Source organism: Symphalangus syndactylus, chromosome 6 (assembly GCF_028878055.3).
Source record: "Symphalangus syndactylus isolate Jambi chromosome 6, NHGRI_mSymSyn1-v2.1_pri, whole genome shotgun sequence".
NCBI lineage: Eukaryota > Metazoa > Chordata > Mammalia > Primates > Hylobatidae > Symphalangus > Symphalangus syndactylus.
The window spans coordinates 42,505,121-42,532,018 of NC_072428.2; the positions used below are offsets into that span (position 1 = coordinate 42,505,121).

General features: G+C 39.6%; 1 protein-coding gene and 1 long non-coding RNA gene across 9 annotated transcripts in view; one reads left to right on the forward strand and one right to left on the reverse strand.

The window, feature by feature from the left end:
* The window catches only part of LOC134737007 (uncharacterized), a 69,971-nt gene that overhangs the window by 26,560 nt on the left and 16,513 nt on the right, over positions 1-26,898 (forward strand). The gene's annotated exons all lie outside the window — the stretch shown is intronic.
* FAR1 (fatty acyl-CoA reductase 1) overlaps positions 22,764-26,898 on the reverse strand; it is a 63,144-nt gene continuing 59,009 nt past the window's right edge. For all 8 annotated transcript variants that reach the window (XM_055282360.2, XM_063641965.1, XM_063641962.1 and 5 more), the window contains one exon: positions 22,764-26,487. In XM_055282360.2, coding sequence (XP_055138335.1) covers positions 26,325-26,487 — 163 coding nt within the window. In that variant the 3' untranslated portion in view covers positions 22,764-26,324. The remainder of the gene's footprint in view (positions 26,488-26,898) is intronic.

The window sequence follows — 26,898 nt, forward strand, 5'->3', positions numbered from 1 at the left end:
TTAAGTCCCAGCAATTTATCTTTGTTTTTATTACATTTGCTTTTGGGTTCTTGGTCATGAAATCTTTGCCTAAGCCAATGTCTAGAAGGGTTTTTCCAATGTTATTTTCTAGAATTTTTACAGTTTCAGGTCTTAGATTTAAGTCTTTAATCCATCTTGAGTTGATTTTTGTATAAGGTGAGAGATGAGGATCCCGTTTACATGTGGCTAACCAATTATCCCAGCGCCATTTGTTGAAAAGGGTATTCTTCCCCAACTTTATGTTTTTGTTTGCTTTGTTTAAGATCAGTTGGCTGTAAGTATTTGGGTTTATTTCTGGGTTCTCTATTCTGTTCCATTGGTCTATGTGCTTATTTTTATACCAGTACCATGTTTTGGTGACTATGGCCTTATAGTATAGTTTGAAATCAGTAATGTGATGCCTCCAGATTTGTGCTTTTTGCTTAGTCTTGCTTTGGCTATGTGGGCTTTTCTTTGGTTCCATATGAATTTTAGGATTTTTTTTTCTAATTCTGTGAAGAATGATGGTGGTATTTTCATGGGAATTATGTTGAATTTGTAGATTGCTTTTGGCAGTACAGTCATTTTCACAATATTGATTCTACCCATTCATGAGCATAGGATGTGTTTCCATTTGTTTGTGTCATCTATGATTTCTTTCAGCAGTGTTTTGTAGTTTTCCTTGTAGAGGTCTTTCACCTCATTGGTTAGGTATATTCCTAAGTATTTTATTTTTTTGCAGCGATTGTAAAGGGGTTGAGTTCTTGGTTTGATTCTCAGCTTGGTTACTGTTGGTCTATAGAAGAGCTACTGGTTTGCGTACATTAGTTTGTACACCATTTGTATTATTAATTTGTATTTTTCCAGATAATATATTATCTGGAAACTTTGCTGAATTATTTTATCAGTTCTAGGAGCTTTCTGGAGGAGTCTTTAGGGTTTTCTCAGTAAACGACCATATCATCAGCAAAGAGCAACAGTTTGACTTCCTCTTTACCGATTTGGATGCCCTGTATTTCTTTCTTTTATTTGATTGTTCTGGCTAGAATTTCCAGTACTATGTTGAGGAGTGGTGAGAGTGGGCATCCTTGTCTTGGTCCAAGTGTCAGAGGGAATGCTTTCAACTTTTCCCCATTCAGTATTATGTCGGCCATGGGTTTGTCATAGATGGCTTTTGTTATATTGAGATATGTCCCTTGTATGCCAATTTTGCTGATAGTTTTAATCACAAAGTGATGCTATATTTTGTGGAATGCTTTTTCTGTATCTATTGAGATGTCATGTGATTTTTGTTTTTAATTCTGTTCATGTGGTATATCATATTTATTGCCTTGTGTATGTTAAACCATCCCACCATCTTGGTATGAAACCCACTTGATCATGGTGAATTATCTTTTTGGTATGTTGTTGGATTCAGCTAGCTAGTATTTTATTAAGGATTTTAGCATCTATGTTCATCAGGGATATTTGTCTGTAGTTTTCTCTTGTGGTTATGTCCTTTCCTGGTTTTGGCATTAGGGTGATATTGGCTTCATCAAATGATTTAGGGAAGGTTCATTCTTTCTCTATCTTGTGAAATAGTGTCAATAGGATTGGTACCAATTCTTCTTTGAATGTCTGGTAGAATTCTGCTGTGAATCTGTATGGTCCTGGGCTTTTTTTGTTGATAATTTTTTAATTACCATTTCAATATCACTGTTTGTTGGTCAGTTCAGAGTATCTAATTCTTCCTGGTTTAAGCTAGGAGGATGAGAGTCTTGGAAATATCTTTCCAAGAATTTATCCATGTCTTCTAGGTTTTCTAGTTTATGAGCATAAAGGTGTTCATGGTAGCCTTGAATAATCTTTTGTATTTTGGTGGTATCAGTTGTAATATCACCTTTTACGTTTCTTATTGAGCTTATTTGGATTTTCTCTCTTCTTTTCTTGGTTAATCTTGCTAATGATTTGTCAATTTTACTTATCTTTTCAAAGAACCAGCTTTTTGTTTCATCTATCTTTTGTATGTGATTTGTTTCAATTTCACTTAGTTCTGCTCTGATCTTGGTTATTTCCTTTCTTCTGCTGGGTTTGGGTTTGGTTTGTTCTTGTTTCTCTAGTTCTTTGAGGTGTGATCTTAGATTGTCTATTTGTGCTCTTTCAGATTTTTTTTTCTTTTTTTTTTTTTGCGACAGGGTCTCACTCAGTTGCCCAGGCTGGAGTGCAGTGGCTCGATCTCCGCTCACTGCAAGCTCTGCCTCCCGGGTTAATGCCATTCTCCTGCCTCAGCCTCCCGAGTAGCTGGGACTACAGGCACCTGCCACCACGCCCGGCTAAGTTTTTTGTATTTTTTTAGTAGAGACGGGGTTTCACCGTGTTAGCCAGGATGGTCGTGATCTCCTGACCTTGTGATCTGCCCGCCTTGGCCTCCCAAAGTGCTGGGATTACAGGCATGAGCCACAGTGGCGCCTGGCCTCTTTCAGACTTTTTGATGTAGGTGTTTAGGGCTATGAACTTTTCTTAGCACTGCCTTTGCTGTGTCTTAGAGGTGTTGATAGGTTGTGTCACTATTGTTGTTCAGTTCAAAGAATTGTTAAATTTTCATCTTGATTTCGTTTTTGACCCAATACTCATTCAGGAGCAGGTTATTTAATTTCCATTTATTTGCATGCTTTTGGAGGTTGCTTTTGTAGTTGACTTCCAGTTTTATTCCACTGTGGTCTGAGAGAGTGCTTGACATAATTTTGATTTTCTTAAATTTATTGAGGCTCATTTTGTGGCCTACCATAAGATCTATCTTGGAGAATTTCCATGTGCTGTTAAATAGAATGTATATTCTGCAGTTGTTGGATGGGATATTCTGTATATGCCTGTTAAGTTCATTTGTTCCAGCATATAGTTTAAATCCATTGTTTCTTTGTTGATATTCTGTCTCGATGACCTATCTAGTGCTGTCAGTGGAGTATTGAAGTCCCCTACTATTATTGTATTGCTGTCTATCTCATTTCTTAGGTCTATTAGTAATTGTTTTATAAATTTGGGAGCTCCAGTGTTAGATGCACATATGTTTAGGATTGTGATATTTTCCTGTTGGACAAGGCCTTTTATCATTGTATAATGTCCCTCTTTGCCTTTTAACTGCTGCTGGTTTAAAGTTTGTTTTGTCTGATATAAGAATAGCTACTCCTGCTCGCTTTTGGTGTCTATTTGCATGAAATGTCTTTTTATACCCTTTACCTTGGGTTTGCATGAGTTCTTATATGTTAGGTGAGTCTCTTGGAGGCAGCAGATAGTTGGTTGGTGAATTTTTATCCATTCCACAATTCTGTATCTTTTAAGTGGAGCATTTAGTCCATTTACATTCGATGTTAGTATTGAGATGTGAGGTACCACTCCATTCATCATGCTATTTGTTGCCTATATACATTGTTTTTTTGTTTCTGTTTTTTAAATTGTATTTTTGTTTTATAGGTCCTGTGAGATTTATGCTTTAAAGAGGTTCTGTTCTGATGTGTTTTCAGGATATCTTTCAAGATTTAGAGCTCCTTTTACCAGTTGTAGTAGTGGCTTGGTAGCAGCAAATTCTCTCAGTGTTTGTTTGTCTGAAAAAGACTGTCTCTTTCCTTCGTATATGAAGCTTAGTTTCACTGGATACAAAATTCTTGGCTGATAGTTGTTTTGTTTGAGGAGGCTTAAAATAGGGCCCCAATTCCTTCTAGCCTGTAGGGTTTGTGCTGAGAAATCTACTGTTAATCTGATAGGTTTTCCTTTATAGGTTACCTGTTGCTTTTGTCTCATAGCTCTTAAGATTTTTTCCTTCAGGCCAGGTGCAGTGGCTCATGCCTGTAATCCCAGCACTTTGGGAGGCCAAGGTGGGTGGATCAAGAGGTCAGGAGTTCGAGACCAGCCTGGCCAACATGGTGAAACCCCGTCTCTACTAAAAATATAAAAATTAGCTGGGCATGGTGGTGCATGCCTTTAGTCCCAGCTACTCAGGCAGGAGAATTGCTTGAACCTGGGAGGCAGAGGTTGTAGTGAGCTGAGATTGCGCCATTGCACTCTAGCTTAGGCGAGAGAGTGAGACTTTGTCTTGAAAAAAAAAAAAAAAGAAAAAGAAAAAAGATCCTTAACTTCAGATAACCTGGTGACAATGTGCCTAGGCAATGCTCTTTTTGCTATGAATTTTCCAGGTGTTCTTTGTGCTTCTTGTGTTTGGATGTCTAGGTCTCCATCAAGGCCAGGGAAGTTTTCCTCAATTATTCCCCAAAATGTTTTCCAAACTTTTAGATTTCTCTTCTTCCTCAGGAATACCAATTATTCTTAGGTTTGGCTGTTTAACATAATCCCAGACTTCTTACAGGCTTTGTTCATATTTTCTTATTCCTTTTCCTTTGTCTTTGTTGGATTGGGTTAATTTGAAGACCTTGACTTCCAGCTCTGAATTTCTTTCTTCTACTTTTTCAATTATATTGTTGCGACTTTCCCGAGGGTTTTGCATTTCTTAAGTGTGTCCATTGTTTGCTGAAGTTTTGATTAATTATTTATGTTATCTATTTCCTTGAATATTTCTACCTTCAATTCTTGTATGATTTTTTGGATTTCCTTATGCTGAGCCTCACCTTTCTCTGGTGCCTCCCTGATTAGCTTAATAACTAACCTCCTGAATTCTTTTTCAGGTAAATCTAGGATTTCTTCTTGGTTTGGGTCTATTGCTGGTGAACTAGTGTGACTTTGAGGGTGTGTTAAAGAACCTAGTTTTGTCATATTACCAGGGTTGGTTTTCTGGTTCCTTCTCATTTGGGCAGGCCAGATGGGAAGATCTAGGGCTGAAGGCTGTTGTTCAGATTTTTTGTCCCATGGGGTGTTCCCTTGATGTAGTATTCTCCCCCCTTTTCTTATGGATGTGGCTTCCTGGGAGCTGAGCTGTAATGATTGTTATCTCTCTTCTGGGTCTAACCACCCAGCAAGTCTACCAGGCTCCTTGATGTTATTGGGGGTTGTCTGCATGGAGTCCTGTGACATGAACCATCTGTGGGTCTCTCAGCTGTGGATACCAGCACAGTATTTGAGGTGTCTCCCAGGTACTGCAGGAGCAGCCTGCTTCCTTTAGGGGGTCTGTGGGACCTCTCAGATTTCCTGATTTATTCCTGCAGTCATTCTGGAGCAAAAATTCATGATGCAAGCCTCCCCACACTGCTCTGTCCATCCAAGTTAGAACTGCAATCTAGTCTTGCCTCCGGTTCGCTACCTCTCAAATACTTCTTGAAGTTCCCAAGGAATATTTGGCATAGAATCATGAACCAATCCATCAGTTTTAACCAACGCTTGGCCCCACCCTCCAGCTTGCCCTGGTTCTCCCTTGTCAACGTCCTCTGATGTCATATCTGCATATGGGAGCATCCACACACCCAGAAATGGCTGTTCCCTTTCTGCTTGAGCCCAGAGTCTCACAACATCTGTAACTCATCTCTCCATCAGGACTCACAAACATTTCAAGTGGCTTGGCAGAAAATATACACCCCCCAAAAACATCCTATCTCCCTCTTCTCTCTGTCTTCCATTCCAATTAAATTATAATTGCTTATAATTTAAGCAATTAGAGTACTATATATTATCCATGGGGGCTAACAGTACATAACTGTCATGCATATCAGCTCACATAAATAGAGTCCAAGAGGGTGACCGGTCCACCAGTTCTGACTCCCAGTTTGGGTTCAACTAGGACACTCTTGTGCGTATGTAACTACAATGTAGCAGTGACAAAAGCTATCTAGTTGCAAGACAGGAAAAGGGCATGTAAACCAGACAAGTATATCTTAGAGGAGGGGCATCTAAATTAGCCTTAAGCAATTAATAGGAAAAGTTGAAGGGATGACATAGGGATGACATTCCAGACAGGAGGAACAGCATAAGCAAAGTTGCAGAGGCATCAGCTTGGTGTTGCTGGTGTGTAAAATGCAGGGCAGGGAAGAAGAGGTGAAGTTGGAGGAGTCAACAGAAGCCAAATGAAAGATGGTTTTATAGATGATATTGAGGAGATTGTACTTTCAGGCAGCAGGGAGGCCATTGAGGGTGTTTAGCAGAGGAGAGGATGATTAACTGTGTGCTTTAGAAAGATTCTTCTGGTCACCTAGAATAAATTTGAACAGTGTCAAAGAGGAGGAGTGGACCTACCAGGCAGGCTGTTGGAAAGATTAGGGTAAGAGGTTATAAGGAACAGGGCTGAGCAGTGGTTAAGGAGAGCAGGAGGAGGAAAAGGAAGAGGAGGAAGAGGAGAAGTGGGAGGAGGAGAAGGACGAGGATTGGGGCAGGTTCATAAGTAGAGAAGAGAAGGACAGCTCTCAGAATTATGGCTTAAATACCACATGTATTGTAGGCACTGACTAAGACAGATAACATAGTAGAAGGGAGAATTAGAAGATGGGAAGTTCCTTTCTGAAGATGTCTGTGATACCTTTTGGGAGTTGACAGGTAGACCTGTGGAAGTATGCATCTGAAGCTCAGGAGAGGTGTCTGAGCTGAGGATATAGATTTGGGGTCATCAGAGGGGAACTTTTGTTTGTGGATGGGTTATTGCCAGAGAGCATCTAAAGGACAGAAGAGTGCTGAGGGCAGAGCTTTGCGGGACATTGATGTGTAAAGAGCAGTCAAAAAATAAAAAGTCAACAAAGTAGATTGGGATATCATTGTGATAGGTACAGTCAAAGGAAGGGAGAAACTCAAGGAAATGAATTGGTCAACAGTACCAATTGGTGCGGAGAGGTCAGATGCAATCAGGACTTAATTTTCAGCAAGTCCTGATTGCATCTGACTGCATCAGATGTGCCTAGCCAGATTGCAATGTGCTGAAGTTTGGGTGGCAAGGGAGGGAGTTGAGAGAGAAAGGATAGACAACTCTTTTAAGTTTAGAGGTGGAAGTAGAGAACAATGAGGCATTCGTGTGAGGAGGAGCCAGTACAGGGAGTGCCTGTCTCTCCATGGAGTATATCAGAGCAGGCTGCCAGGGTAAAGGGAAGGAAGTGGACAGCAAAAGGCTAGAAGGAATAATTGATAGGTAGCTGTCCTGGAATGGTCAAGAGGAAAAGGGCACATTAACACAGGTAGGAGCCTGGCTTTGAAGGAGAAGGGATGTGGCTGAGACCCAGGAGGGTGTAGGTCAGAGTCTGTAAGTTAGAGGGGTTTCATGACCAATGTTCTCTGTTATTTGAGAGAAAGAATCTGGACTGATTATGAACTTGTGGAGAGTGGAGAAGGCACAAAATGGCCACCGTGGGGAGTGGGCAAAGCAGCCCACCAGGGCTGTTCAGACAAGTTGTGCTTTGGTTTTGGTTTTCTTTCCCTACTGCCTGTGTGCAAGAGAATTTGCCCCAGCAGAAATCAACCTGAGAGTGCATGCTGATCCCCTTTTTCCTTTCACTTTTCTCCAAAAGAAAAGTGTCTTGTGAAAGCGTAAGCTTTCTGAGTCTGTGGCCCTCCCACCTGTCACAGACACCCACTGCTGATGCCCCTGACCTCATTCCACTCCTACATCTTCCCTACATCATCATCACCCCTCATTTCTGGATTTACTGCAGCTTCCCCAGTTCCTCAAAGCTCAGCTGCATCCTGTGCCCAGACACCTCAGGCTTTGGGACCAGCAAGAGTCTCATGGAGCCCAAGGCCTAGCTCTTCTGTGCCCACCCATGCCTCCTGAGCCCAGGCCTAGACTCCTACTTTGGCAGTTATTGCCTGCCCAGCCCTGCCTGTGGCCTCATGACTAGTACTTTCTCCCATAGGGTGACTTCTCAATGCCTGACACTGGCTTCTGGGCTCAGAGGCCATGTGAATATCTGACTAGCTGAAGCCCTCTTGCTGAGGGTGCAGTCACCTGTCTGAGGGTTGCTGTGCTCCGGGCGATGTCACCCTCACTATGAGTTCCTTGAAGATAGAGAAGGTGTTGGGGCCACAGTTATCTCATCAGCCCCTGACCAAGAACCTGACACTGGGTCCATTTGTGGACAGACACATGGGAAGATGGACAGATGGGTAGATGTGCGGATACCATGCACTGACAACTGCTGGAGTCTGCCATGTGACCCCTGCCCTGACTGCCTCTCAGTGAGGCTCTGTGATAAGTCTGGTCCTCACTGCCTCCTGGTGTTTCAAAAGATGAGTCCAGTTGGCTCCAGACTTTCTAAGTAGGAGGCTCTTAGAAGTGGTAGGCAGGTTGGAAAGGTCAGCGAGAAGATCTGCCTTAAACTTGCATTTCCATTGCAAGCACCGTTTTTTGTGTGGTAGAAATAGAGATGTACCACTGCACTCCTCTTTGAAGAAAGACTTGCTGCACAACTGCAGGGGATGTAGCCAGCAGACAGCCTTCAATGTCAGTTCCTTCCAGGTCTACCTCACCTGCAGAGTTGCCAAGCCCAAAATCATCAGTCTTTATCTGGTGCCTGAGAGAGGTGGGGTATCAAGGCTTAGCCATTGCAGCTTGATGCACCACACTTTAACAGGCAATACTGACTCCTGCACTCCCCGCCATGGGGCTGAGACTTTATCAGGCCTGCAACACAGTTTGATTTCTTTCTTTGCCCAATTCAGCTTTCACTCCCTTCTTTTCACAGGTATTGATCCCTCATACAGATCTCGAGCCCAAATTTCAACCCAACCCAGAGTCTAGTCTGAAGAACCCAAAGTCCACATTACTTAACTTACAGATCAATATAAGTAGCAATATTTTCTAAAATGCTTATATGCAAGCTTTTTATGATAGAAAAATTATCCCTTTCAAAGAATAACAAGGGAAGGCTATGGGATGTTAGTGGAGATTATGAAGAGGCTAAAACTCCCTCCAGTCTCCCCTTTTCTCTAATATTGACTTTTGGTGGGGCTCTCCGGTTTGAAAGTCCTAAGGGTGCAGGTGAACTTAGCAAAGGGTACAACAGGGAGCTTGTTGCCCTTGCCTAGTGAGTCAAAGAAAGCTTCAGGTTTCTTTCTAGACATTAGGTACTTCCTTATTCAGACAGCCAGAAACACTACCAAGATTAGATTGAGGGTCAAAAGATGAGGAAGGAAAAGTGTTCTCTACCTAGTGACACACTGTCAGCTTGGACCAGGCTGCTTAGAATCCAGGAGAAGTGTGAGTCAGGCTAGGCAGGAAGATGTTGGCAGGGTACAAACAGCAAAGCAGAGCCTCACACGGCAGGGTGGTTTCCTAGTTGCCTTTGGACCATTCTCTGTCTGGTAGGGAGCCAACAGGAAGTTCTCTGGGCCCAGCCAGTGAGTCCAAGCTGGGAGCTGAGTGACTCCCCAGATCCCTTAAAATGAAAACGAAATGGATCTGACTATATACATAGGCAGAAAAGTGGAGACTAACGGAGAGCAATGGTCCACCTGCATGGAGGAAACAGAGATCAGAGGCTGGAGCTGCTGAAATGGCTGGAAATTGAGGGTCAGGATACAAGATGGAGGGAGTTATACAGGGAAGAAGCTCCTGAAATCCGCATATGGGTCCCTTTGAGTCTTTGGCCAAGTGCTAAGCAGAAGATGCACAGAGCAATAGACCACAGGCCTGTCAAGAAACAGCTAATGGGGTCCCTATCAGCTAAATGATAATTCTGAAGCTTGCACACTGCTGGAGATATTGGTCTTCCATCTAGCCAGAATAAAGAGACTTCACTGAGTACCCCAGGCATTCAGTTGAAAGCTTGGAATGACCATACCTTTGGAGTAGGTCTGCTCTAGTCTTAGAATAAGGGGAGGCCAAGGCAGGAGGATCACTCGAGGCCAGGAGTTCAAGAACCACAATGTTCATCAAGCAATAATAATTACTAGATATGAGAAGGAGCAGGAAAATGGCACCTATAATTAGGAACAGCAATAGCAACAACAACAACAACAAACAAAAAAGTGCAAAGAAACAGACCCAGACAGGATATTTATGTTTTGTTTTGTTTTGGAAACAGGGTCTCACTCTGTCACCCAGGCACAATCATAGTTCACTGCGACCTCGAACTCCTAGGCTCAAGCGATGCTCCCACTTCAGTCTCTTGGATAGCTAGGACTACAGGTGCATACCATCACACTTGGCTAATTTTAAAAAATTTTTTGTAGAGTTGGGGTCTCACTATGTTGCCCAGGCTGATCTTGAACTCCTGGCCTAAAGTGATCTTCCTGCCTTGGCCTCCCAAAGTGCTAGGATTATAGATAGGTATGAGCCACCAAACCCAGCCCCCAACATATATGTTAAAATCAGCAGTCAAGGACTTTAAAACAGCTATTACAAATATATTCAAGATTCAAAGGAATAGATGGACATAGGGACTGTCAATAGAGAAATGGGAAGTAAAAAAAGATAATTACATGAAAATTCTAGAACTAAAGTGTATAATATTTGAAATGAGATTTTACTGGATGGGCTTAATAGTAAATAGGACACTATAAAAAAAATCAGTAAACTTGAAGACAGGTCAATAAAAACAATCCAAACCAAAGCACAAAGAGAAAAAGAAATGAAAAATTAAACATAGACTGAGTAACCTATGAGGTAACACTAAAGAGTCTAATATATGCATACACGAAGTCTCAGCATAAAAGAGAGTAAGATTGGCACAGAAAAAAAAATTTTAATGGCCAAATTTTTCTAAATTTAATAAAAACTATAAACCCCTAGACCCCAGAAGAAGCTCAATAAAACCTAAGCAGTATAAACATTAAAAAAAAACAAAACCTTAACACATTCATTATAGTTAAATTGCTGGAAGCAAAATAAAGCAGCCAGAGAAAAAGGGTGTAGTACATATAGGAGACCAATCCTAAGAATAATCACTGATTTTTTATGGGAAGCAACAGAGGTAAAAAGAAAATAGAATGATGTATTAATATTTAAAGTAATAAGGAAAAAAATTGTCAACCTAGAATTTTTTCCAGAGATAAAAAATAGATGAAATAAAGACATTTCCAAATAAAGAAAAAAAGCTGATGAAATTCATCAGCAAAGCTATATACTACAAGAAATGTTAATGTTTTCAGGCTGAAGGGAAATGTCAGCAGTTGGAAATATGAATTGACCATGCAGTTTTGGAATAAAAAACTTCAGAAATGTTTTTATTATTGTTTAAGTTCATTACAAGAAAAACAGTTGATTATTTAAACAAAAATATTAACTATGTATTGCAGCTCTGTGTACCATTTGGAAAAGTTAAAAAAAAAAAAGTTGACCACAGTGAAGCACAAAATAGGGAGGTGATAAATGGAAATATACTATCGTAAGGCTCTTATATGTTAGGTGGTGTAACATTAATTCAAAGTATACTATGATAAGTTAAAATATTAGCCAAATAAATTTAGTGGTCTATACGAAAGCTAGTATAACATGACTAATTGAGTTTAATCCTAGAAATGTGAGGTTTTATCATTTAAAGTGGAATAATTCACCAGCTCCACAGATTAAAGGCAAATAATCACAATGTTTTTCCTGTTCTAGAACTGTCCTTTTCCATCCTGACAAGGTAAATGGAAAACTGTATTAACACCAGGCCGCTTATAGATACATAAGTTTGACAAAAGATGGCAGATACATAGCACACATTGTCATGTTTTTGTTTTCTGCACCCGTGACAGACATGACTGAATGATCATGCATGGCATTCTCTTCTGCTGAGCCCCTCTTGGGCCTTAACATTTTCTTAACACAGGTATCAGCTATTAACTAGCTGATTTGCAAAAACATCAGATAAAACCTGGTTCTTTGTGATCCCTGGTTTGGACCAGGAGAATGAGAATATGGAATAGAGTTTTATCAGAACCATGGGAGCAATAATTTAAAAGACTAATCTTACTGTTATAAATAAATAATAATTTCTATTAAAAGTAATAGTGATAAAAATAAAAATATAGTGAGTCAATGCTAGCCACTGCCACTTTCCAGACTTCTTACATAAAAAACAATTAACTGCAGCCTGGGCTTCTAGATATTTACAGTTGAAAGCATTCCTGATACAGACATGATGCCCACATTGAAACATGAAAGACAGGTGAAAGTAGACAGAACTTTGTAGGCAGAAGGACATAATGATGAAGGCAAGAAAGAGACTAGAATTTTGGTGGAACGAAAAGTGCTTGGGGTGTGAGAAGTAGGAAAAATGTGAGACATGAGAAGCTATTGTCCAGACCATAATGAGCTTAGAAATTGTTTATGAAGTATGGACTTGATCCTGGGGCCGGTATACAAAAGGGATGATCAGATTTGTGATTCAGAAAGATTATTCTGGCTGCTGAAAAGGGCATGCTTTGGAAAGGAACCACGCTAGAGGCACAAAGACCAGTTACAAAGATGTTATAATCCATGTAAGAGAAGTGTTGGTCTTCAGGATCACAGTACTAGTGGTGAAGACGTAAGAAAGTCAAGGGGGCCGGGCGCGGTGGCTCACGCTTGTGATCCCAGCACCTTGGGAGGCCGAGGCGGGCGGATCACGAGGTCAGGAGATGGAGACCACGGTGAAACCCCGTCTCTACTAAAAACACAAAAAAATTGGCCGGGCGTGGCGGGCGCCTGTAGTCCCAGCTACTCGGAGAGGCTGAGGCAGGAGAATGGCGTGAATCCGGGAGGCGGAGCTTGCAGTGAGCCGAGATTGTGCCACTGCACTCCAGCCTGGGCGACAGAGCGAGACTCCGTCTCAAAAAAAAAAAAAAAAAAAAAGAAAAGGGACTAGGGTAGAAAACGTGGTGACTTATGCAATATTTAGTATAAGGAGAGAGAAGATTTAAGAATGATTCCTGGCTGGGCACGGTGGCTCACGCCTGTAATCCCAGCACTTTGGAAGGCCGAGGCAGGCAGATTATTTGAGGTCAGTAGTTCGAGACCAGTCTGACCAACATGGTGAAACCCCGTCTCTACTAAAAATACAAAAATTAGCCAGGTGTGGTGGCGGGTGCCCGTAGTCCCAGCTACTTGGGAGGCTGAGGCAGGAGAATCACTTGAACCCGGGAGGCAGAGGTTTCAGTGAGCCGAGATCATGCCACTGCACTCCAGCCTGAGCAACAGAGTGAGACTCCATCTCAAAAAAAAAAAAAAAAAAAAAAAAAGATAATTCCACTTTGGGGAACCTTGGGCAGTCTCTTCCTCTTCCAGAGCAGAGTGGATCTCAGGGAATGGATGAAGGGCACTCTACTGAAGTGCTATGACTTTCAGACTGGGTAGAAAAGAAGTTTGTGAAGGCAAAGAATTTGGTTTCTGGACGTGGGTGGACTGACCAAATCTGTGGTCTCCACACTCTGCCATATAATGACACGTGAAACAGCATACATGATTCCCATGTAACGATGGTGTCCTCATGGTACATCAGGTACTGACAGGGAAAGTACTCGCCAATTGGAAAAACAGAAAAAGGCAGTGACAATTTTTGTCAAGACTGGTCAACAGGCTTTATTCCGTCATATTTGGTGTCTTGAACCAGCACTACCAAAATGTATATGAGGAGCTGTACCCAAGTCCAGCAGGAAGCAGCACCCTCAGAAAAGTAACAGAGTTTAAGGAAACGACTATTTACAAACGTGTGAGCAGGGTCATGGCACCCAACAAGAGATGGTGAAACACAATGAGGAGAATGTCAGGGCAAAGGGAGGTGGCAGTTATTGAAACTCTGAGAAATGTGTAGCCTTAAGAGTAGGGCCACCCTATGGAAGCACTGGCATTTGGCAGAGGAAGGCAACCACTGCTAAGCCAGAGCCCATAGGGAGTGACACGAATAACCCCTCGGTCCTCTCTTCGGTCCTCTACTCCTGCCAATGCCCCCCATTGGCTGAACCCCACCAGAAGCCAGAAGGCAAGGGAACCCAAATGTGTCATCCACAAAGGTCAGCTTGCCATGGCAAAGAGCAGCGTGGAAGAGAGAGAAGAGGGCTCTGCAGGGGTGAAGGGGGAACACTGAGCATAGGAACTCTCCTTTTAGGGGAAGGAGGTTAGGGTGGGGAAACTCAACTCAGTTGAAATAACTAGGAAATTCTAGCCAAGGAAAAAAGATAAAAGATAACCAGGTTTATTTTGTGAATGTATTCATTTAAACTGTAATGGAAAAAAAGAGTAAATTAGCCTAGAAAAAAACCCTGGCAACTGACTGTGGAAACATCGTACACACTCCTTTGAAAATGAGAATGGCTGAGAAAGCTGATGGAATGCCTGGAGCAACAAGACCCAAATCGTAACCACGCCAGGCGTGGTGGCTCACGCCTGTAATCCTAGCACTTTTGGGAGGCCAAGGCAGGTGGATCACTTCAGGTCAGGAGTTAAAGACCAGCCTGGGCAACATGGCGAAACCCCATCTCTACTAAAAATACAAAAATTAGCTGGGCGTGGTGGCAGGCATCTATAGCCCCAGCTACTCAGGAGACTGAGGCACGAGAATTGCTTGAACCCGGGAGGCTAAGGTTGCAGTGAGCCAAAATCATGCCATTGCACTGGGCAACAAAGTGAGACTCTGTCTCAAAGAAAAAAAAAGACCCAAAACTAGAGCTAAGAACCTGTGATTTAACAATTTCTAAACACATGTGTTTTGCAATTTCTAGTTGTAAGTGAAATTATTCTGGCATAGATTTTTGTCCTGAGGAAGGAACCTAGCTCAATTTCAAGATTTTAAATGCATACATGGCTAAGTAGATGATTTCCTTCCTGTTTCAGTTAACTGGGAGCTTGTTTCCCGGACAGTTTAAAGTCTTAATGAATTATAAGCCACTGCTCGTCCTGTGCCTATAATTTTTCAGCATGGAGGACTATAAGGCTAGTGGAATGTGAAATGTTCTTGGGAGCCAAGTTAGACAATTAAAAAAATCAAATTATTTTGTGTTTCAGGTTTATCTCTTTTAAATACATGCAAAAGGAGGGAAACTCCCAAAATGTTCTTGGGAAGCAAATAGGGCCCAAGTTACATGCTGTAAATTTCTCAACCCCAGAAGAGAAGACAAACCCTTGTTTGCTTGAAAACTGGCTGCCTACAGACCACTGGAGGTGGGAAAGAGGGTGAGTTGTCTCGAGGTCTAACAAAAAAAAAACCATGGGATGGATAATTTGGAAGCTGCAAACTGAGGAATTCTTCTGCCTGTGGGAGAAGTAAGTAGGAATTGTGTCGTTGGGTGGGAAAGATTGGAAGGATCTTCTCTATCTCTGAGGCCAAGAACTGCTGGCTGCAGAAAAGCCACAGTAGGGGAGGTGCTCAAGGAAAGAGATATTATTACTAACACCACAAACAGAAAAGGGAACTAATGTTTTCTATTTTTTCTCAAAATTTCAGAATCTGTAATCCTTAAAAATAGTTTTAAAAAAGAAAATGTGATAGAAATAAAATGTTAGAAATCGGAAAACCATAGAGTAAAAGTGGAAAATATAAATTAGGTTGCATTAATATAATTTTAATATAATTCCTTTTATAGTTTGGGACTTTTTTTGGTGATTCTGAGGGAAGAGTTACTGAATACTTACTATGTACCACACACTTTCTATTCATTATACTATTCAAATACTTACAACCACCTTCCCAGGTAGTTATTTTACAGATGTGGAAACTGAAGCTGAGAGGCTGACTCATTCATGACCACACAGCTGGTAAGTGGCAGTGAATTTATACTTAGTCAGTCTCTCTCTTTCCACAATACAGTTCTGCTTCTCTATCCTTATGGAAGAATTTTGTTGGCCGGGCGCGGTGGCTCACGCTTGTAATCCCAGCACTTTGGGAGGCCGAGGCGGGTGGATCATGAGGTCAGGAGATCGAGACCACGGTGAAACCCCGTCTCTACTAAAAATACAAAAAATTAGCCGGGCGTGGTGGCAGGCGCCTGTAGTCCCAGCTACTCGGAGAGGCTGAGCCAGGAGAATGGCGTGAACCCAGGAGGCGGAGCTTGCAGTGAGCAGAGATCGTGCCACTGCACTCCAGCCTGGGCGACAGAGCGAGACTCCGTCTCAAAAAAAAAAAAAAAAAAGGATTTTGTTATCATAGTTTTTTGTTTGTTCTTTTAGACAGGGTTTCTGTCTGTCACCCAGGCCAGAGTGCAGTGGTGTGATCATGCCTTGATTTCCTGTGTTCAGCTCCCCAGCCCTACCCACCCCCGCCTTTAGTAACTGGGACAACAGGCACATACCACCATGCCAGGCTAATTCTTTATTTTTTTGTAGAGACAGGGTCTCACTATATTGCCCAGGCTGGTATTATTTTTTAAATTTTAGAAGTGACCAGGTACTTCTGCTCTGGAGTTACTGTGGAATAGTATGTTAGAGATGCAGATAAGGTATATTTATTTACAAAAACAACAGAATGTTTATACTAAAATGGCAGTGGAATTTGCTGAAAAAATGCTAAAGAACTGAATTTGTGTACATTGTTGTCATCTACTTTTGTCTTACTTGGAAAAAATGCTGGAATTTTTTCCCCAAGAGTGGCAAAACATTTCTTGAAAAGGTTTGGGTGGCTCTTAAATACCCTAAATATGTCAAATCACCCACAAGGATTATTATAAATGTCTAGTCCGTGTCCCAGTTGTCTGGGATACATGGCTCCTAGACACCTCTATGTATATGGAGCTCTTCAGATGATCCTGCTGCATATCACTGGCTTAGGGCAGGCACAATCACATCTGGATCATCAGAGTCACTGGGAGAGAATTTTAAAATTGAGATCCCTGGGCTTTTCTCTAATCACAAACTCTAGAGGTCAGGCCGAGCATGGTGGCTCACACCTGTAATCCCAGCACTTTGGGAGGCCAAGGTGGGTGGATCACTTGAGGTCAGGCATTCGAGACCAGCATGGTCAAAGTGGTGAAACCCCGTCTCTAGAAAAAATACAATTAGCTAGGTGCAGGGGTGCTAGCCTGTAGTCTCAGCTACTTGGGAGGCAGAGGCAGGAGAATTGCTTGAACTCAGGAGGCAGAGGTTGCAGTGAGCTGAGATCATGCCACTGCCCTCCAGCCTGGGCGATAGAGTGAGACTCTGTTACAAAAAAAGGAAGGAAGGAAGGAAAGGAAGAAAAGGAAGAAAAGAAAGAAACTCCAGGGGTCAGTCCAGGGAACCGCTATGTTTAAAAAGTTAGCCAGTAATTTTGACCTGGCCAGATATGAGATCTTGGTTTGGGGGTTAGCTAGAATGAACTCTGAGCTTGTGGACTGCAAAGTGATTGGCATCATCCAATGAGATGGCATTTTCAGTTTGGGGCTTTATAAACTTATGATCTGATTCTTCAAGAACCCTAGCAATAATGTGAAGAGTGTGAGCTCAGAGAAATCATCTGAATTAAAGAAGAATTAAGTAAGCATAATGTTTGACAAACCTTTTCTGCTTTTTAAAAACTATTGTTTCTGAAAAGGTCTCCCCCAACAAATTAATATTCTCTGACAGCACCTTTTATTTGCTGAGTTATGTGACATAAAAGGAATAGGATATATATATTAACATTTTATATATATATACACACACACACACACACTGACATAAAAGGAATAGGATATATATATTAACATTTTATATATATATACACACACACACACACACACACACACACACACACACATATATACTGACTCCAATTTTACCACTGACCCTGCAAGGGTCAGTGGTAAAATTGGGAGTCAGTTTAGCAAGTTAGCAATATTCAATGTTCTTTAAGAATCCCTTTCAACACTAATCTTTAACTGCTTGGTTATTTCCAAGTGTCATTCTTCTTGTATGTGGACCTTATAGGAGCCCAGTCCCCTGGAAGAAGAATGCCAGCTGATCCTGGGAGGCTCATTGCAGCTGGCAAGGGAGCTTTCAAATGGGAGATGGGGAAGGCACGAGCAGACAGGATCAGTCAAGGAACTATGTGACAGAAAGAAGAATAGCAAATGAGACCAGGGTAGGCAAACAAGTATAAGTGGCTTTCAAAGAGATGAAGCTAGGTTTATACAGTATACTCAGGCTTTGTAAAAAAGCCTGTGGAGTTTTAGAATGCCTAAAAGTCAACATTTGCCCCTTGCATTTTTCTCCACTAAGTGAAAAAAAGATTTCCTTTCTGCTCTAAGGGGCTCTTCCATTTTCCTCCTACAGGATGGTTTTTGTGTGTGTTTTTGATACTAATATATCTACCTAGTGCCAAGGAGGATTTCTGGGTACTCCAGGACCCAAGTACTGACATTTATTTAAGAACTATCCATTTACTCTGATAACCCAGAATCTAGTGGTCTAGTAAAACTAACAGAGTATGGATATATACAATATACTTGTAGGTGAAGTATATCTGACAATACATGAGAGGCAGAAGGGTGTTTATAATGCGGTTTGAGTTAGAACAATATTGAATACTGAGGGAACTAAGGCTTGAAGTCTGGTGAATCTCAGAACAAGGTAGGCAGTTCTTACAGTGCACTGTGTACTGTCTCTTGTACCAGATGGGGGAAAAATAAAAAAATCAGTGCAGGTCTATAAGATGCATTCTGGCATATTGCAGAAGGCAGATGATATAGGCAGGGCAGTGTTCCATCTACTGTGCTCTGTCAGGTGTCACATGCACAGCCCACCCTCCTAACCACTTCAGCACTACTGAGGTCAGCAGAGTCATCAAACCTATCCATAAACCAGAAATCAAGTTGCCCCTCAATCTAGACAACTAGATCTCTTTGGAAAAATGTCTTCAAAGAAAAACCCTGGAGGTGTAAAGGCATCTGTTAGTACTTTGATTATGATCTGTTAACAATTTAGAAAAGAGCACTTAGTATGATTTTACATTAATGGATCACAAACAGCTAATCAATGCTTATTGAATAAAAGACAGTAAAGTTTGTCAACTGTGGAGTTTCTAACATGGGGTATTTGCATTACACATTGCGTTAACATCTCTAGGTGACCAACAACAAGAGTTAGTGGTGTTAACTTTTATACCCTCCTTGGCAAAGTCTTGATTGCAAAATCTTATATATAAGCAGGAAGCTTAAGAATCCTGTGACTGATGGAAGGAAGGACAAACTTCATTCTACAGTTAAGATGAAACATTCATTGAGTAACTTCTATGTGCCAGGTACCTTAAAAAATAGGCCCTGCCCTGTAAGAATGCTCATACATCAAATAGAGGAAACAATGTAAATTGGCATTTTTAATGTAATGGGGTAGGTTAGGCTGTTTTCATAGAGGTTAAGGCAAAAGAATCTTATTTCAGATTTCTTCTAATAACCCATTTGAAAATTAGCAATACTTTCAACTGTTGGTACCATGCTATGGTAGTTAGATGTTCCCATAGCACAGGCTCTAGAACTCAGCTTTAAGGACCAGAAATACCTTCTCAGTCTACTATGAGTTGAGCAGTCTCTGTGAGAGCTGATTCTCTATAAACTCACAGTTACTTGATTTATAAATGAGAATGCCAACATAGCATTATAATGGGAATCACAAAGGAAAACTAAGCTAGCTGGAGGAGTGATTACTTATTATATGGACAGGATGTATACTCGGGGGTTGGCAAGGTCATCAGAGAAAGACCAAGTTAGAAACTGGTAAGGGTGGAAGTATTTACCAAGTCCACCAAACACACAACAAAAAAACCCTGGACAATCTCACGGGCCACAGCAGCCTAGTAAATTGTTGTTCCCTACTCACAAGAAAAATTGTCTCAAGCTAAAAATTCAGATTGAATGAACCCTCACTTTTTATTGGAGATAAGACATTTTTTACACTTTTGTTATTTTTCTATATCCAAGCATCCTCATCCTTACATTACTTTAAAAACTTTGCTTTGGTTAAAAAATAATTCAGGGTCACTGCAGAAAACTAATATAAAAGAACAAGGGACTCATGACCACCACATAGCACTAACTTAATATTTTGGCCTTATTCTTGCCAGTTGACCTTTTTCTATGTACACGTTTGGTATTTTTTTTTTTTTTTTTTTTTTTTTTGAGATGGTGTATCGCTCTGTCACCCAGGCTAAAGTGCAGTTGTGCTGTCTCAGCTCACTGCAACCTCTGCCTCCCAGATTCAAGCAATTCTCCTGCCTCAGCCTCGTAAGTAGCTGGGATTACAGGTGGGCGCCACTATACCTGGCTATCTTTTTTGTATTTTTAGTAGAGATGGGGTTTCAACATGTTGGCCAGGCTGGTCTCAAACTCCTGACCTCATGATCCGCCCACCTCGGCCTCCCAAAGTGCTGGAATTACAGGCTTGAGCGACCGTGCCTGGCATTAAACACTGATTTTTAAATGGTGCTTACTTGACCCTGTCCCAAAATCCCAGAAAAGCATTCCACTTAGATCGTGTTGGTATGGCATGAAGACTGACTCTTAGACCAGTGGTTCTCCAATCTTAGTGCGTATCAGAAATACCTGGAGGACTTGTTGAAATAGATTGCTGAGCTCCACCCCAGTTTCTGACTCAATAGGTCTGGGGTGGGGTCCGAAATTTGCATTTCCAGTGAATTCCCATGTGATGACCATGCTGACTCCTCTGGTCTTCGGATTGCACTTTGAGAATCATAGAAAACTGAAAAAGAAAGAGACTGGTTGTTTAAACGCTGGTATGGTCTGTATTCTCAAAAAACAAGTGACACTATATCAGTACTTTTTTTCTCTTCAATTTTCATTTAGAAAATATATTTAAAAGTCTGTTCATTTAAAGTACAAAATCTACTCGTATTTAAGAGAAATTGGGTATGTCAGAGACATCTGAACCAGAGCAACTCCATCTTGAATAGGGACTGGGTAAAATAAGGCTGAGACCTGCTGGGCTGCATTCCCAAATTAGGCATTCTATGTCACAGGATGAGATAGGAGGTCAGAACAAGATACAGGTCATAAAGACCTTGCTGATAAAACTGGTTGCAGTGAAGAAGTCAGCTAAAACCTACCAAAACCAAGATGGTGATGCGAGTGACCTCTGGTCATCCTCACTGCTACACTCCCACCAGGGCCATGACAGTTTACGAATACCATGGCAAAATCAGGAAGTTAACCTATATGGTCTACAAAGGGGAGGCATGGATAATCCATTCCTTGTTTAGCATATAATCAAGAAATAACCATAAAAATGGGCAACCAGCAGCCCTCAGGGCCACTCTACCTATGGAATAGCCATTCTTCATTCCTTTCTTAATAAACGTGCTTTCACTTTACGGATTCACCGAGAATTCTTTCTTGTACGAGATTCAAGAACCCTCTCTTGGGGCCTGGATTGGGACCCCTTTTCCAGTAACAGATGTGCTTTGGCTAGGAAAACCTTCTTAGTGATGTTGTAATAGCCATTCCATAGCCTATAATGCATTCTGAGCATCTGAAGTCCCTCAGATGGCCCAGCAATCTCTACAGCTTCATCTTTCTTTGGCCATCCTGTCCTTTAGCACCAAAACATTTCCTCTGGGTTCCTTACACCTCCCAGCTTTTGCAAATGCTCTTCCTGAAACCTGGATGCTTCCCTACCCCAGCATTCCACCAATCTGACATAAAACCACAATTCAAAAGTACTCTATGAGCTTTCTTGAAATAGGCAAGAAATCGCTTCTCTGTGCTCTTAGTATTTTGTTCTTGCCTGTCATTACATATTAAAATTATCTGCTTATTTATCTATATCAAATCATAAAATCCTAAGGGAAGGCAGTGTGTCATATTCAGGACTGGGCCACTGAGCAGCTTAGTTTGGTATGTGATACAGATAATTGCAATAATTGCAATATAAGACACAGTGCCTAAATCATAACAGGCACTCAAAATTTGTTGAATGGATGAATGCTGGGTTTTTTAAATGAAGTCAACAAAGACATTTAGTACAAGTCAGGTAACCTCTGAATAGTCTAGAAATATCTGTATTCCTATGGTGAAAGACAATACAGTATAATGGACTGGAGCGTGGGCTTTGGAACTAGTCTGAGTTTAAGTCTCGGCTCTGCTACTAGCAGTGTAACCGGGGGTACTTTATTAACATCATATACCTTAGTTATCACACTTACAAACACAGAGGGCATAAGTGGGTTATTACATGTAAAATGCTTATAGTAGTGCTTGGCACATTGTAAGAACTTAACAAATGTTATTAATGTTGTTTTTATAACATAAAATGTGCAATGCTGGTTTCGCTCTCAAGAAACCAACAACCAACTTGGGAGAAGTTAGGGGAAATGACAAGAACCTGTTAAGGATGTGACATAAAGCAGAAAGTTAGGTATTAAATGTCAAACAACTAAATACTGATAAACAATCTGGATGACTACTTTAATATAACTACACCCATCTGTCTAGGTTCAGGTGTGTTAGAAAACCAAAGAAAAAAAGGCAGCTATAATACTAGACTGAGCCATATGAGATTTCTTATAGGTCAAAGACATATTAGCATTTTTATATGGCTCAACCTAACACTTTCTAGTTATACCTTGCTCAAAACAAGTGAAAGGAAACTCTCTAGATTTTTATGAGAGAGAAAGAATTAGGTTTACTGTACAACAGCAGAAAATAAAGGAATTCTGCCTCCAAAGCATCTTTGGAAGACAGCTAATTCAACTTCATGGAACTTTAAAAATGAAAATTAAATGTCTAGAAGAGAAAAGTATTTTGAAGACAATAACTAACTAAGAATGTTAACTTTGTTTTAAATAAATGAATTCAGAAAAATCTTGTCTCTCTCTCTTCCCCCTTGTATAAAATTACAGGTATCATAGCTATCATCTGTGATCTCTGGCCAAAAAACAATTATATCCTTATTTCTCTGAGTTCAGGCCCATGGTAAAGACATTAAACTTTTACTTACCACTTCATGCTTTTCTAAATAAATGAATTTTAGAGACATCAACTTGCAAAGGAGCACATCAAACTTAATGTTACTCAAATTTTTCTTTAATAAAGACAAAGGATTTAACAATTTTTGCACAACTATACTTTTAACTGACAAAGATGATTTGTTTAGGATCTTAAGGATAGCAAAGATATATGCTAAGAGGGTACCACCAGGAAAAAAGACAAATACATTCTATCACTAGAAAATGCTTCAAGACAAAAATATTAATTCAATAAGAAAATACTTCATATATTTCTTTTATCACAGAGTCTATTAACTCATTTCTGTAATCCAGTTACGTGGCGTACATTCCTTTTTCTAGTTTCTCATGCAAAAGGTTGGAAAGTTTTTCTCAAAACAGAGCAAGTTAGCGCTAATGGTTTCATGTCAGGGCTGGGAGTCAGCCTAGAAGAGCATGCTCAGAAGGCCATTTACACTTACCTGACCCCAGCCTGATGCTCTCCCCTGTCCAAAAGGGGTCAGTTAATTCCTATTACTAATGAATTATCTCTTATACTTACTCGATAGACATATAAATTACTACAAATGTGCCTATAAATTAACAAGATATCATTCAATGTGGAGGAGGGCAGCTGGAACCTAATGACACCCTGGAGGTATCTTGGTTACTTTTTAGAAAACAGAAAAAAACCTGCCTCATTTCAGGTAATACATAAAAATAACACTTCTTTAACACAAAGTGTTCATCCTGCCTGTATGCTTTCCCTAAAATGCTGTGTGAACAACTCAGAATTAAATAAAATTAGGACATAAGAATTAACAAGTACACCTAAAACAGACAAGAAGTGTAATTAAGGACTGCTTCCTGTAATCCTAGCCATATTGTTCCATGGATAATTTTCAGAACATAAAAATACAATAAATACTATAATGGAAATATAGGGATTCATTTATTACTTTTTGGTTTACAAACAAAGGCACCCAATAATGCTTTTATTTACTTCTTATAAAAGATTCTCAATTTACATTTAAAACAAACAAAAAAACCCCCACAAAACAAAAAATCCCAAGTTAATTCCTACAGACAACACAAAAAAAGGGGGAAAAGGAAATTCTTTTCCCTGCTTTCAAGCTTTATTACACAGGTTCAAAAATGATTATTTTATGCCATCCTTAAGTCAAAGAACATACTGCCAAGCTTCTCTGCACTGAGTCTTAGGACATGTTAATGTTGCCAAGTCAAATATAAATATAGTTTCAATGACATCACAATTTACAAATGCATATTCCAAGATTAAAACTGAATGGGGGAAAAACCCCAAATGTTTTAGAATACAGTTTAATCAAATGAGTTAAATGAAATAAGAAACATTTAATTCAGTAGGCTATCCTGTTAAATAAGAAGTTTGTGTATGAAATATAATCAAACAGAACTAAAAATCACGTCTAGTAAATGACACAAATAATTTCTCAAATCTTTAAGTCTGACTTAAGTTCAAAGTCTAGTTGGTGGGGATTAACAATCTATATACTCTTTATACTAATCTTAGAACTTTAAATTCTAGAATGACAAACTAATTTATTCATTAGTTTTCTTTTGACAACAGAACTCAATACACAAATTAATGCAGTGGCCTCAGCACCCTCCCAGTTAACATTTCTTTAAGCTAGATTACAAGAATAAAACCGTTCAGAAGACATATACTCCTTATGCACTTCATAGGCCTGCCCAAGTTGTCCCCAACTCTTTTGCAAGACACACAGACAATTCATCTAAGTCTATTCAGCAGAAGTATAAAAATCATACAAATGTTAGCATGTTTTCAACACATTATGGAAATACATTTGGAGAGATGGAGTACTCAAATGTATATTATGTGGGCCACTTTAAATAAAAGGCATCATTATCTATTCCATTTTCAGACATTGTCATGGTCTCTTATACCTTTATATAAGGTATGGTCCTAGACCAGAGACTTTAATATCATTCCAAAGAATATAGAGATATTTATATACATATTTCTTTTAAAATAATATTTAAAAGTTTTACTACAGAAAATCTGGCTTCAACATGGAAGCATTTTTCCTTTTTAAGATTATACACCTGCATGAAAGTAGGTGATTTCCTTTACATTTAGTTTTTCACAATAGCAAAATAAACTTCTTATACATTGTATTTAAATTGACAAAGTTAAGATGTAAAGCTCCATGTAACTTTTTGTATTGCAAACTGTTCTCTTTAAACATACTCCAGATACACTGCTGATTATTTAATACAGTACAACTTGATAAACTTAATTAGAAGTGTTATGCTGAACAATTTGTTAAATCAAATGTATGTTAAAACAGTAAGTAGGGTTAACTATTATGATTAAAAGGGAATTTTAATGTATCATTAAAATATACATCAATTTTCTTGCTATTGTTTCTAGAATGCATTTCTTTCTAAAGCTAAAACCACATGCATAAAAAATAAATGATACCTTCAAACTCATTCAACAGTTTGCTACCTTATGTGGTATGTAAATAAAGTCCTTTATTTAATTTCGTACACATTATCTTAAGCATTATTTTATTTTTCTTGAAGGAATTCATCTTTCAAGGTCAAAATTAGTATGTGTTTACACACGAGTACATTTTTTAAATGTTATTACTACCTGCAAATACATTCTTCCATAATAATGCACTTTCAGTTTTCATTGGAAAGATAGCACAAGCCTTTTAAAAGTCCTATGAATAAAATTTATGAAGGGAGGAGAACACAAGCATGGTGAATCCCTCCCAACTCCCACTTCCATCAAAGTCTCAAGAAATCCTCCTGCTTCAAAACATAAACAATCTCACAGATTTTTATTTGATCATAATGTGGACAAGAAAACTGTATTCCTATTCTTTTTGATACTAACAGTTTTACTGAATTTGTTTTCACTTTCTGTCAAAAAACACGTTATGGTGCTGATATGGATTCTCAAACCCATTTAGATCGAATAGAGTCATTAGAATAATATAGCCTTCTGATTTTAAAAGCAACTGATTGCTTATAGAAAAATGATATGCATCAGACATTTAATAAGAAAAAGAAAAATGAGAACATGTCTTTCATGTTTGATACCATTTAACTTACAGAATGATGTGAAAATAGGTTGGTTATAATTTTAACAAAACTAAAACCCACTTCAACTAATGAAAAAAACACTGAAGAATCAAATATCTACCAACTTAGCTAGTATTACTGTCCAAATGAATGTCTTCCATTGCACTGAACATTAGAATTAGAAATTCACTATATTTTAAGGCATATTTTAATTAATATGTTCCAGAATTGCACAGTTATACTGGTCAGTGTTCCTATTTCCCCACTCTTGTCCTCAGCACACCCCTTTCTTCTAGGGCTCAAAATATTAAGTCATGGTTTTGGTGGCTACTGTAGATTTGAGCTGGCATAACACAGTGTGTTCACTAAGTTTTATGAGCATAAACATTAAAATGTTACATAAAATATACCATAATTTACTTCACACTCCGATCTAAGATGGTTTAATGTCTTGACAAAAGGTGAGATGACTTAAGTACATTTTACATTTTGTACATTTAGATCACCATATGTATAGATGTTCTAATGCTGAATTCTTGGTCTTCAGTATCTCATAGTGCTGGATGCTCGGAAGTATGACAGAAACTTGTAACACAGACTAACCACAAAGTACCAGATATTTCTTGCCATTTGTGATCTTGCAATAAAAATGCGCCAGATGAGGATCACAAGGATAGTATTAAAACCATAACGTATATTCCGCAACCTGGAAAGCAAATCAAGAGATATGTTCGACAGTATTTTCCAGAATAAAATATTGTTAGATGGCAGCTAATACTGAGTTTTTAATCAAAGCTCAAATCCATATTAATTTGAAACTTATGATAGGCATTAAGTATACTGTAGGTAAACCAGGTATGTACCTTGAATTTCTAGAGCTTCCCATCTTATCTAAAAAGGTTCATTCATTACATCACAGTACAGACAAAATAGAGCAAACCTTTTTTTTTTTGACATCTTTAGTTGCTTACAAGTTGTCAGACAAGTAACTTACTCTTTCAGTTACAGCTGACAGTCACAAGATCAAAGGCCAAGTGGACAAGCCCTTATCCAAGCATAAAACATAGCATTAACTTGATAGAGGATCTTCCCTTTTCTCAAAGAGTAACAACATGTT